The sequence below is a fragment of the Schistocerca piceifrons genome, chromosome 7 (assembly GCF_021461385.2).
Source record: "Schistocerca piceifrons isolate TAMUIC-IGC-003096 chromosome 7, iqSchPice1.1, whole genome shotgun sequence".
Taxonomy (NCBI): domain Eukaryota; kingdom Metazoa; phylum Arthropoda; class Insecta; order Orthoptera; family Acrididae; genus Schistocerca; species Schistocerca piceifrons.
In genome coordinates, this window is record NC_060144.1 from 85637180 (window position 1) to 85651385 (window position 14206).

The 14206-nt window shown below is 44.7% G+C and overlaps 1 protein-coding gene across 1 annotated transcript in view; it reads right to left on the bottom strand.

Annotated features, from left to right (window-relative positions):
* The window catches only part of LOC124805001 (poly [ADP-ribose] polymerase tankyrase-1-like), a 60940-nt gene that overhangs the window by 39848 nt on the left and 6886 nt on the right, over positions 1-14206 (bottom strand). Inside the window, exon 2 of the mRNA XM_047265398.1 lies at positions 4112-4477. Coding sequence (XP_047121354.1) covers positions 4112-4466 — 355 coding nt within the window. The 5' untranslated portion in view covers positions 4467-4477. The remainder of the gene's footprint in view (positions 1-4111; positions 4478-14206) is intronic.

Genomic DNA, 14206 nt, shown 5'->3' on the forward strand with positions numbered 1-14206 from the left:
TGTAGTTTGGAGAGGAATCCACGTGCTAGCAATGTCTGTACGGACCAACGTACAAACGCCACCAGAAGCCCGCAAGGGTCCGACCCGATTTCGACAGAAAACACGGAACCCACGGAGGGTCGGTGAGTGAGCATCAGTAAAATGAGATTCCTGGAGAACCACACAAGCTGCTGAGTAGGACGAAAGAAGGGATTTCAATTCCGGAAGGTGACGATAGTAGCCATTACAATTCCATTGGAGAACCACAGAACGATGGTTTAAATGAGGGCTGAACACGCTAAATCCAGTCATACCGCCGGGTCCCCACCCGTCACCGACAAGGAGGGGGCGACATCCATAAACGACAGGTCAGAATCCGGTTGTGAAGCCGGGGAAGGGACCTCCGGTGACACCAGAGGCTCTTTGTCCCGGGACTTATGTTTCTTCTTCTTTTCAGGCTGAGATCGAGGAGGGCTGTGTGGCATAATGGAGCCAGCTGCAGCAAGATCAGGAACAGAAAGAGACCGGGCGACCTGGGGGCCGATAGACCGCGGCTCTCGCGGTCGCCGCGCTGCAGCAGACCTTTGACCTGGAAGGTGCCGGGAAGGGGCATCCCGGGAGAGGCGCCCTTGACCGGCAGACGCCGAAGGAGTGGGGCACTTCTCCGGCTGGGGAGGGGGAGCGGCGCCCAGAGGAGAAGGTGTGGGAGCCGCAGGGGAGGGGGGAAGGAGAGGGGTCCGGGATGGGGGTAAGGAAGGGGGAGGAAGGGATGAAGAGGCAACCAAGGCGTAACTAGATGTCATGGACACAGGGTGCAATCGTGCATATTTCTTACGGGCCTCTGTGTAGCTTAAACGATCAAGAGACTTATACTCCTGTATCTTTTTTTCTTTCTTATAGACTGGGCAATCTGCTGAATGTGGAGAATGACTACCATGACAATTTACACATACAGGAGGGGGAACACAGGGACTCCCCTCATGGAGTGGACGTCCACAGTCACCACAGAGAGGGTCCTGGGTACAGCGAGAAGACATGTGGCCAAAACGCAAACACTTAAAACGCCGCATAGGAGGTGGGATGTACGGCTTCACATCACAGCGATAGACCATAATCTTAACTTTCTCAGGAAGGGTATCCCCTTCAAAGGCCAGGATAAAGGCACCAGTATCAATACGATTATCTTTAGGACCCTTCTGAACACGCCGAACAAAGTGAACACCCCGCCGTCCGAGATTGTCCCGAAGTTCCTCATCAGTTTGAAGGATGAGGTCTCTGTGAAAAATCACACCTTGTACCATATTTAGAGACTGGTGAGGGGTAATGGACACGGGAATTGTGCCAAGATGGGTACAGGCACGAAGGGCCGCAGATTGGGCAGCCGAAGCAGTTTTTATCAGTAACGAACCCGACCGCATCTTGCTCAGGGAGTCCACTTCGCCGAACTTGTCTTCAATGTGTTCCACAAAGAATAAAGGTTTGACACTGGTGAAAGTATCTCCATCAGTCCTGGTGCAAACTAGATAACGGGGGAAAGGTTTTGCCCCTAGACGACGGGCCTGACCCTCCTCCCAGGGGGTAGCCACGGAAGGGAAGGCCGAAGGGGCAAGAGAAGCAGCACTTGAGGAATCAGTACCACGCAGAGAGACGGCCGCAGAAGAGCGGCCAGAGTTTTGGACCCGTATGCGTTTCATCTGCATAGCGTCCGCCCTGATACCACCCACTCCGATCAGGGGCTCTCCTCACGGGCGCCACCCAGCCACAGCAAGGGCCGTCTGGCACGGCGGCCATTGCCGGGAGTTCCGATGCTCCAGGATGACGAGCAACCACTCCAAGGCATGCATGAGGAGGTCACAGCTCAGGTATCAGAAGTGTGATCCCTGTGTGTTCAGGGGGCTCAACCAAAAGGGTACATAGCAACCCCACCACACGGGCTGGCTACCGTGCTGGCTATGCACCCTAGCATCAGACAACAACGTAAAAGAAAAGGTGGAATGTACTAGTAGGGCACACGTCGGAGACACTAGGTAAGGTGCTCTTCCCCAAATGGCTCACACTACGGAAGAGAAATTTTGGAATGGAGGTCAAACCCCAGAGGGGGACCAAGGAATGCCAAAAGGAGGAGATGATTGCGCAACAAAGCCGGAGTGTAAAACCAACAGAACCAGGAGGATAGCGGGGGCCAACATAAGCAAGGACACCAATAGAGGGAGAGGAGAGGGCGAGGGGAAAGGGGTATGGAGGGGAAAGGAGGGGAAGGGAAAGGAAATGCAGCCCGGGAGAGAAAGAAGGCTGCAATGGCTCGGGGCCCCGTGCTCGCCACGCACGTATCCACGAAAGAGTTGTGGACCCCCTGGGGGGATGGGGGATGGGGAAGGATGCGGAAAAGGAAGGTATGCAGCCCAGAAAGGAAGGAGGGCCACATTAGCTCGGGTCCCGTGCTCGCTACGCACGTATCCACAAAAGAGTTGTGGACCCCCTGGGAGGAGTCCTTAATCTGTAGTTGAGTATAGTCTGCACGATAAGTCAGTGCTGCACAAATTTGTTTTTGCATTTTTATGTAGAATGAAAGTAATGCTAATTGACTATGACATGGGGCAATCAGTCCTACCACACAGGACACGTCAGCAATAGCTTAATTAAAAACAACACTGAAGTTTAAGAAACTAGAAGTTGTGCAGATACGAAATAAACTACGACTAATAATGGCCAATGGCGAAATCAATCTACTGTGAAAGTATATCACAGATGGAAAACGTAAGGGCTTAACCAGGTCTTGTAAATCATTTAAACGCAGTAAGAGACGGAAAATAATAGTTGATAACGTTAAAGAAATTCCCACCAGAAAATACAGGATTTTGCTTTGATAAAGACTCTTCTGGAGCCGGCAACTGTGGCCGAGCGGTTCTGGGCGCTTCAGTCTGGAACCGCGCGACCACTACGGTCGCAGGTTCGAATCCTGCCTCGAGCATGGATGTGTGTGATATCAAATGGCTCTGAGCACCATGGGACTTAACATCTGAGATCATCAGTTACCTAGAACTTAGAACTACTTAAACCTAACTAACCTAGGGGCATCACACACATCCATGCCCGAGGTAGGATTCGAACCTGCGGCCGTAGCGGTCGCGCGGTTCCATACTGAAGCGCCTAGAACCGCTTGGACACACCGGCCGGCTGCGTGTGATGTCCTTAGGTAGGTTTAAGTAGTTCTAAGTTCTAGGGGACTGATGACCTCAGGTAAGTCGCATAGTGCTCAGAGCCATACGAACCATTCTTTAACTCTTCTGGACAGTTTACTGTTAAATCGCACGGACGACGGATTATTGTCACGTCCATTCGAAAGCACAATTTTCCAAATTTAATAAAGGGTTTGAAATGTCCATACATGTTAATACTCAGGTTGTGGAAGCATAAAACAAAGTTACTTGCTCTATACCGTACACAACTGACAAAGCAGAGGAATGTTCACGTAACGAATTCCACGAGAAATAATTCTTAGTAATTAACGCACTTTTGTCGATAGGACGATGATCTGCATTTTTTATCGACTAGTCTATGTACAGAATAATTTCGCAGGATTAACTGAATGACAGTTGTACCACTCGTTTGGATCCGACGTGAGTTTGAGGAGTGAACTTAAACTCTGCAGTTCAATAACTCAGCTGCCATAGGAATAAAATTCAGGGAAGCGTAAACTGTAGGTTTCGAAAGTACTGCATTGAAGGAAACATTCATAAGGGGGTTCGAAAAAAATAGCGGATGCACTTGGAACTTCATGCCCTGATCGAACTTTGCACGAAAACTTGGTTTCACGAAGTGGTAAAGTAATCTAGAAACAGTCTCGTCGGCAAAATTAACCACAGCTTCTGAGAGCGAACTTTCCATTCCCTGACCTTAACTGTTCAAAGTACCTTAACAATAAAAATTGCATTGTATTATACACAGGTGTACTACTTCATTTTTAAAGATCTTTTTTGGTGACTTTCCTCGAGTGACAAAATGGTCCTCTCTGCACTGCACAAAAGCAGCACCAAAAGGAACTTAAAATGCCGCGTCCTTAATCGAGCTGCCCTTCTGCAATAGTTACATGTAAAGAGCAAACACGTCTGTGCCAGCCCTATTTTCTCACCTAGAGTTCGCTCACACTCCACTTTCAACCCAGGGACGCCGTATTTCTTTGCAGCTGCCAGCAGTTGTGGGGCCACGCTCGGCCGCTGTGGAGCCCGGAGGGTGTAGCAGTAAGAGACCAGGTGGCGCAACACCGGGCCCTCGACGTCTGTGAGGTCAATGTGGCCGCCGCTGACTTCCAGCGAGTCCTGGTGGACCAGGGCGGCAAACACTGGACTCCTCGCAGCCAGAACGGCCCTGTGCGCCGCCAACAGCGTCTGCCCCGCCGCCAGGGTCACGACGGCGCACTCCCCGGCGTCCAGCAGGGGACCCAGGTCCAAGCCCGCCGTCTCCTCAGCCTCGGCAGCGAGTTCCATGGACGATGATTCTGAACACGGGGTCACTGATGATCACTCTGCTATTACAGAGCACCATCAATATTTGTATGTTTGTCACACGGCACACATCAAGTCTACAGCCAGGCGCTGAATAGGTAGCGAGGGGCCCAATGACAGGGCTTGCTTTGCATGGCCTCCACGTTCACCCGACCCAACGCCATGCGATTTTTTCCTTTGGGGATTCATCAAGGACCGTGTGTACGTGCCTCCACTACCAGCAGACCTCCATGAATTAAGAAACTGGATTGAAGCAAATGTTGCTACAATCACTGAAGACACACTTATCAGAGTTTGGGAAGAACTCGGCTATAGACTTGAGTGCCATGTGACAAATAGTGCTCACATTGAACATTTAGAAGGTTCTTGGTAAAACTGTGAGTTGCTCTTTGATTTGACATATCATTTATAACTGTACGTTTAATATAATAAATACTATAAAGCGTTAAAACACGATATTCATTTATAAACACTCTGTATTTCACAATCAATCGTCAATTAGGACAGTTGCAATCTTAACTTTATCGACGAGTTCACTTACGCCTGTCGCGGCACTCGGGCGTCCTCGCTAGTGCACTCTGCGTGGCCGTGACTTGTTTAAGTTTCGCCAACGGGTGTGGTCCTTTGTACTCCTTGCGTTCTTACTAGTATTTCCTTGGCCACATCGTCGTTTTTTGAGGAGAATAGTTTACCTACAACGTACGCCGGAATGTGGTTTCTTCGTCATACGTTGTCGGCAGTAGTGCCACATAGTTCACCGTAAAATGACCGATTCCAGCCGACCGCTGTGGCCAAGCGGTTCTAGGCGCTTCAGTCCAGAACCGCGCTCTCCTGCCTCGGGCATGGGTGTGTCTGATGTCCTTAGTTAAGTTTAGGTAGTTCTAAGTCTAGGGGACTGATGACCTCAGATGTTAAGTCCCATAGCGCTTAGAGCCATTTGAACCATTTGGCCGATTCCTCTGATACAGCCCAGGTCATACAGTGGGCACTAGAAACCTGCCATCGAAACGCACCGACAGATGTTCCATTGCCATCAATGTCCGACAACCGTGGTGAGATCCCGGATACAGGGCTTCTCCAACACCAACAAGGACGGGAGCCACAACATCAACCCGAACAGTAGCTTCTGCACCACCATCATCATCAATTGTAGTTTCAGCAACAATTGGCTCGACAGTAGCCTTTTTTCAACTATTACAGCTAAGGCAACAGCAACTCCAGCAGTATCGCTACCAACAACAACAGTTGCATCAGGTTAGTCAGAAAGTTAGCCATCCAGCGACCCTTTCAGCTTCGCGCTTGAAGCCAGTGCACCTGCAAGTCAGCACAGGAAATTACTTTTCTTAGTTAAACGGCTGTGCGTCGACTCGCAGACTGTAATATGTGTGAGTTAACGGGTTGGGATCCCCCTTCTAGTAATGGTACAATGCAGACAAACTCAGAACGGTCTTAGAGTAAACCGTTGCTTCCACTACTGCAGACGTACGGGGAAGTATCAACAACCGGTACACTCGATAAGATGCAGGCCTCTATGTTGTCTCTATGGAGAACTGAGATAAGAACGATGACAAACACCACCTTACGTAGTACAAAAGTTATTATTTTCCTCTAAATCTCATCTCAAGCATGACATTGTTGACATTAGTTCGTCAGGCAGAAAGAGAGTTAAGATAGAACTGAAAACCTCTACACCTGCCAACTCTTTGATAGAAGTCCCTGTTTCCCAGGATCTTAAGTTTGATGTCTGTATTCCCAACTTCCTGCTCCAAACATATGATATTTGTGGTGACATCAGCCTGACAGACAAGGATATCATTGACGCGATGGAGAACATATACCTGTCCCAAGTATCACACGATACACATCATCCATATCCTAAACAAGCGCTGGGCGTTGTGGCCGTGCGGTTCTAGGAGCTACAGTCTGGAACCACGCGACCGCTACGGTCGTAGGTTCGAATCCTGCCTCGGGCGTGGATATGTGTGATGTCCTTAGGTTACAAAACAGAATGGAAGACATAATATTTCTATTTATAGAAAACCCACATCAACCGACGTAATAATAAATGCTACATCATGCCATCCATTAAGATACAAAATGGCATTTTTTAAAACTATGATACATAGGATACTGAAATTACCTCTCCAACATGATGCTATCCAAAAGGAAATTGATACATTAAAACAGATAGCAGTTGCTAACAATTATAATTCCCATCAGGTTGATCTGTTATATAAAAAATTACAAGAAAAAAATGATGCCGTTATAAATTCCAAGAAGAGATTTACACAAATGACATACATGGGACCTATCTCAGATAAAATAAATAAATTATTTAAGAACACAAGCGTGGCAATAGCTTTTAAAACTAATAACCCCCTACAGATGAAACTGAAACACACAATTGGAGACTCAAATAGATACCAAAAGTCAGGTGTTTATAAAATAATATGTAATGACTGTGAGAAACAGTATATTGGCCAAACTGGCCGAAACTTTTTAACACGTTTCAGAGAACATACTACTGGTGCTGCACGTATCAAATCAATATTCGGTCAACATCTTGATGAATACAATCATTCTGAGGGTTGCATTTCTAGGAATTTGAAAATATTACATACTGTGCCAAAAGGACCACTGCTAAATACCTTAGAAGAAATTGAAATTTTTTCACTTCACAAAAGTAATCCATTATCTGTTTTAAACGAACAACTTCAGTTCAAAGACAAACATTTCTTTGAGCTTTTCGATGATCTGCTTTAGAATGTCTACTCTTCTGTATTTGTTTTAAAAAAAGGTCTTTCTAATTATTAAGACTTTTAGCAAATAATTTTATCTTTACATTGTAATTGTGTTTTACCAAACATTATTTTATGATTGACTACCTGTTTTAGAATTATTGCTTTTATGCTTTTAGACTGCTAATTCACATCGTTTTATTTTATTATTGACAATGGCTCATAATTTAATAATTTTATAATTTTAAATTCTTTCAATTTTATTTGCTTATATGACTGGTATGTAACTTGAAGAATAGCAATGCCTTATAAAAAAATGGCACTGGTAATCTACATACTAACTTCATAGATAATATTTTATATATACAGTCAACTACTTCATAGCGTATTTGTGCAGCATGAGTTATATATATCAGCTACAGATTATTGTAGCTTACTCTTTTCGTTTCAATAAAGACAAGTTGCTGCTCAATAATACATCGTCTGACGCCACAACTTCATTGGAAAGAAGCCTGCTGCCACATCTTTGCATTGGAGTTTGTCCTCACCATGGCAACCACTAGTTCAACTATCGACTCTACAACAACTTCAGTGGAAAAAGCTTGCTCCTTCATCTTTGTAACGGCGTCTAACTTCACCATAGCAACCAGTGGTTTCAAATGGTTCACTGACAGGCCACGAGAGGGCAACCCATGTACTGCCAAACTGAAGTTCATTTTCCTACATTTTTAAATATTTTTAACGCTTTTTAATTGACAATAGCTGTTAAATAAGCAAAGTTTAATGTATATTTATTTCTAATTCTTGGCAATGTTCTTTTAACTAAGAAATTTTAAATTGTAATTCGACTTATAACTCATTGGTTAATAATGACATCATGCAGTCAGAAGTGGGTGGAGCCTCCATTATATAAAGTAAGACGTGCACTGGTTTCTCCAGTTGTGATTCTCCAACAGAAAGGGGTTTCCACTCAATGGTAATTCAACATTTTATAGCTGTATAACTCTATGTATTTTCATTAATGCATGTAGCCCTCTAATTAATGCTTTGTATACATCTTGTAGGTCTGAAGATGACCACAGCAGTGGTCGAAACCGGTCACCTTATAAAATAAATTGTGATCAAGACTGTTTTTAATAGTAATTATTTACAATTTTATTGATCACTGCTGTTCCCATAATGCATTCAAAAGTAAGTCCTTAGGTTAGTTAGGTTTAAGTAGTTCTACGTTCTAGGGGACTGATGACCTTAAGTCCCATAGTGCTCAGAGCCATTTTTTGAACCTTAACAAGCAGATTCCAGTCTGTTTGGTGTTATTTCACTCCCAAACTCTGCCCTCACATGCTGCTATTCTGGGGATGTCACTCCACCCATTCAATGTAGAAATTGCTGACGTTTTCATTATCCAGCAAGCCAATATAGAATTCATACTCGTTGCAGCAAGTGTGGTGGTCCACATACCGCGGATTCACATACCGCTCCGTTTCCGACCTGGTTAAATTGCTATCGTCGGCCTTGCTCCATCAACAAGTGCTCCAACGTGCAAAATACTATGCTCCGCCAGGAAGGGTAACTGGTAAGTCGCAGCTCTCGTACTCCCCTGCTCACTGACAGCCTCCTAGTCCCCAAAATCACCTGAATTTCCAGCCTATAACTCCAATGCACTTCCCGCAACCAATATCGCTTTACGAGACTCTTCTACGCGGCCAACGCCACCGCGTCACCCCTGTAGGATTCCCCCCCGCCCCCCCCCCCCCCCTCCACCGACCCCCTCAGGGCGCCTTGCATCATCTACATGACTTTCAGTCGGCAGACAGATCGGGTGCCATCCCTGGCACAAGAGTTCCATCAAAATGACGTGCTCCTAGGCCAGTCTGGCGACAGGGATTCTCTCATTCGTTACGAATACTTTGTCTTGTATCTACCCCAGGTCCCGCTTCCATCCAACCCGTATCCTCCTCAGTACAGTAACAACCGCCTCCACTTCGTAATAAAGAATATGTCGTCGAAAATATTATCTCGTTTACCATGCACCTCTTAGAAGATGCAAAGACACCAGGAACTTTACAAATATGGTTCAAATGGCTCTACGCACTATGAGACTTAACATCTGAGGTCATCAGTCCCCTAGACTTAGAAGTACGTAAACCTAACTTATCTATGGGTATCACACACAGCCATGCCCGAGGAAGGATTCGGACCTGCGACCGTAGCAGCCGCGTGGTTCTGGACTGAAGCGCCTAGAACCGCTCGGCCACCGCGGCCGGCAGGAACTTTACAGTTGCAGCCTCTACGACAACTATTAACGACATTCCTTACACCTAGCAGCTATGGCGAGCTTTAGGAAAGCACCATCTGCGGTTGCCAATAAAGGAGTCCAACATGAACTTTGGATGCGGAAGATGGTAGTGGCTGCCTTATCAGAGACGTTGTTTCCATCAAATTCTATTGTTTGCTTTCGAGGATTGCAGATTTATCGCCAAGACAGAAATGCTCGGGAAAGTGTCGCCCTCTTCGTTAATAATGGACTGCATCACACACCAGCAAAGGCGTCCCATGAGGCTATCAACAGCTTCCAAGTGATAGCGGCCAAGCTCTCTACTCCAGTCGGTCACCTAATCATCGTGGCCAGTTACAGCTGGATAAGTCGTATGTTTCCCTTGAGGAGTCATACAAACTGGTTCAACAACTGAAACCTCCACTCCTATTTTATGGGGATTTACAGACATGGGCCTATGCCTGTAATGGTAGGTTGGGTGACGGGTCCTCGAGATTATCGACGAGTTCAATCTCATTCTCCTCAATGATTGAGCCCCTACGTTAGTTCCATTACCTGGACAGAAACCTTCAGCCATCGATTTGGCTGTGCTCAGCGTCACTTTCTTCGTTTTTTACATGAACTACTCTTCCCTACTCCATGAGGTCTAACCACTACGTGCTTCTATTGACTTTCAACGCAACGCCTATCGTGGCCTACTGGGACGTTCTGCAGGTAGATTGGTTAGGGTATGGCGCACTAATGTATGACCAAACATCGTCATTCCTGCAAGCAAGATACATTATGTTTAGGAATTGTATCAATCTACTGGTGTCGCATTGTATTCGACAGAAGGGCACCAGCCTATCTCCGGTTCCCTAGTGGCACCCAGAATGTTCTCGTGAGGTGGCGCAACATAGACTGGCTTGTAGTCGTCTTAAACGGTATACCATGTGGGAGAACTACGTTGCCTACAAACGAATGGATGCGTCCACTAAGTGCTTTCTCAAGGCCCACTAGAAAGAACACTGGAGGAAGATTTGCAGGAAGTTCTGCAAACAACTATCTGTGTGCACTCCCATTGGATGTGTTTGGTCAATGCCGGCCGCGGTGGCTGAGCGGTTCTAGGCGCTTCAGTCCGGAACCGCGGGACTGCTACGGTCGCAGGTTCGAATCCTGCCTCGGGCATGGATGTGTGTGATGTCCTTAGGTTAGTTAGGTTTAAGTAGTTCTGAGTTCTAGGTGACTGATGACCACAGAAGTTAAGTCCCATAGTGCTCAGAGCCATTTGAACCATTTTTTTTTTGCGATGGACATTGAAACCACGTCCTTCACTAACATTGAAACACGTATGTATTCATTACCGTCGATGGCGAGGCATGACAGAATCTCTGACCAGAGATTTATTTATCGTTGCTAGTCTGCGCTTGACCGCGCGAGTGTTCAGTTGTACTCTGTCGGCAGTAGTAGTCAGTCGGATACAGTAGTAGCGAGTGGACAGTTGTACCGAGCAGAAGTCGGCATGCGTCGACGGCGTGCTCTTCTCGCGACTCTGGTCACGATTCGGGACGATATGTATTGTTGTAGAAGGTAAAGACGCAGCATTGCGCACATCTAATAATGTATGTTAATTGTAATTAATTTGTTCAAAAAAATGCCCCAATAATAATTTTTTATAAAGTAACTCTTTTAAAGAAAAACATTCATTACAATTTAAAGAATTTTTCCTATGCATTCCTTCCAAGAATTAAAAAAAATATATACGCCAGCATTGCACGAAGCTGTGTCGAAACATAAGAGCAGATATATATAATTGCAGTTTTATTGAGGTAAGAATTTTTGCTTGTTTTATTCAGAATACAGGGCCGAAGGTCAGCGCTGCTGTCCTCATAAAATTTATCAGGTTTAATTATTTCACAGGGCCGAAGGTCAGCGCTGCTGTCCTTATAGAATTTACCAGATATTAAACATTATTTGTGTTAGGAGGTTACATTCGATTCATGGTTCATTATTTAATCAATATTGTGTGGTTTAATGGTCAATTATCATTTATCAATTTTGTGGGGAGTTTACATTTGGCTCCAATTTGCGTTCATATTTAACAATATTATTTGCGGGGAGGTTACAACATGTATTTGATGGACTTATTTCTTGACTTTTCGAGGGCGTAGGACAATGTCCTGGTACCTGAAGTTATCAACAAATAGCAAATGTTGCGTCTGCCGGGGATAATTTTACGCAATACTTACAGTTTACTTGATTGCAGTATAGTATATATCCGCGATCAGGTTGACGTGTTGTGTGTCTTGTGGCCTCCCGCAGGGCGCGATTCTGAGTCCCTTACTATATGCCCAGTATGTTGTCGATCTAGAGACATTGAAGTTCATCAGTATGCGGACGACGTCTTTATATACGTTCACTCGCCGTGCTTTTGGGTGACATCTATGGCTTACAGAGGCATGTGAAATGTTGGTCGTATGGGAATTCGAAAATGGACTCACTTTGTGACCTGACAAATAAGTTTGATATTGACGAGGAAACGGCGCAATAAATTCACATTCGAACTTGTAGGCGATCATGGAAAATGTTATTAATAACGTAATCAGAGAAGGTTATTCCCTGAGAAAGGCTTCCATAGAGTTCAATGTTTCTAGGAAAACTCTCGAGAGAAAATTAAATGCCGGCTGTGGTCCAAAATTCCAATGGGTCCTAGTTATTGTTCAGCTAATGAGTTACGACTTGTCCACCTCATACAACTTGCAGGCCCATGGTTTTCCGTTAACGAGGTGCGGCTTATGATTTTACTTTGCAGCTTGGCGTAAAACAAATTTAATAACGAAAAAGGAAATGCGGGTGACGATTGGTTACAACTGTTGTTATGCCGACATGTAGATCTAAGTCTGCATAAAAATGAAAGCATGTCTTTGTCCACAGTCCAGGGGATAAGATGTGATGGTCAAGGAATATTTCAACTTACTTTCAACCATAATGGAAGAAAATGGTTTGCTCAATAAACTGAAAGTGTATTTAACATGGATGAGACAGGCCTTCAGTTAAATAGCCGATCAGGTGCCGTTGTAGCTGAAAACGGGTCAAATACAGTTCCTATGATTACTTCGTCAGAAAGTGGAGGCACTACTACATACTCGCTGGCTGCAATGGTGAAGGGAGTTTCTTCCTCCTTATGTTTTCATGAAGGGAATTACTTAAAAAAGGAGTGGTAGGAGAACATGTCACCTGGAAGTAAAGTTGTCTCTCTTCCTGAATGCTGAGGTTTTTTTTGAATGGCTAAAGAATCATTTTGTGCCCCGCAAACCCCTTGGAACAGTTATGCTGGTTTTGGATGGCCACACATCAGATGTTGGAGTTTGCCTAGAGGAATATTACCAGTTTGATGTGCCTCACCAGCCATACTACCCATTATCTGCAGCCGCAGGACCGATCTGTCTTCAAATCGTTAGTGTTTCATTTTTGTAGCGCTGCTGAAAAATGACAAAATAATCACCTACATCCGAAGCTAGGAAGACTAAAATTTGCCGAGCTTCTACAAGATAGTTGGGGAAAAACTGTAACACCAGGGAATCCTGTGTCAGGATTCTAAGCAAAGGCAAACTACCTACTCAATCCCGATGCAGTTCCACAGATAGGCTTATGGGAAATGAAAACATCAACGAATCTGGTCGAACATTCCATGAAAGAACCTCAACATGTTTGTCATGTTTCCCTAGAGAGCAGATATGATCCAGACATCTAGTCAGAAATCCACTGAAAGAGTTCTGTTACTCAAGCTGCAATCCACTACTAGATCACCGACTACTACAGCTGACAATAGAGAGAAAAAAAAGAAAATCTCCTGAAAGAAGGGCAACGTTACCTCTACTAGGATCTCCTACAAGACCAGACGACATGCGCCTATTTGGCTTGTGATTTCAAATGAAACTATCCAAGTAACTAAAAAAAAATTTAAAAAAATTCTGAACAATGTTTCACCTTTCCCAGCTAGACCCGAGCCTCAAACAAGCGTAGGCCCAGAAATATTAAACCTACAAACTTCACGCCAAAAGAAAACATTATAAAGTTAAAATGGAAACACGATGAAAAACGGAAAAGAAGCTAGGCCTATTGGGAAAATCCTAGTGAAAAAGGCTCGGATCAGGAAGGTTAAAACTGCTTCAGACGGTTGAGACTCGTCAGATGACTTTCACTACAATGAAGAGTCAAGTGACGAAGTTGTCGAAAAAGAGGACGAGTGCGTTGGATGCGGGGAAGACTACTCAAACACAGATAAAACCTGTGATTGGATTCAGTGTGCCTGGTGCAAGCGTTGGTTACACGAACTCTGCACATCGTATTTTGATGTTTGCCATTGACGTGGTAACGCAGTATTTAAAATAATAAATCGAAGTCTATGAAGTAAACATTTCTTTTCATAAATCAGGATTAGTTCCAGATTCAATTACCCGAATAATTGAGATGATATATCATCTTCTATACAGAAGTAGAATTTTCCAAAGAGTTAATAAAACGTTAAAAAATTCTGGAGCTGTAAAATGCTTTATACAAATGAGGTTTTGTTTAAGATATAATTTACCTTCAACTAACATTACACAATTTTTTTCTACCAAGAGATTCCATAACATGTTTAAAGTGTTCAAAGCTTTTTTTATAATTTTCTGATTTTAAAGTATTTTTCCGACGGTCATCTACTCGTTACGTATCTGGCTATC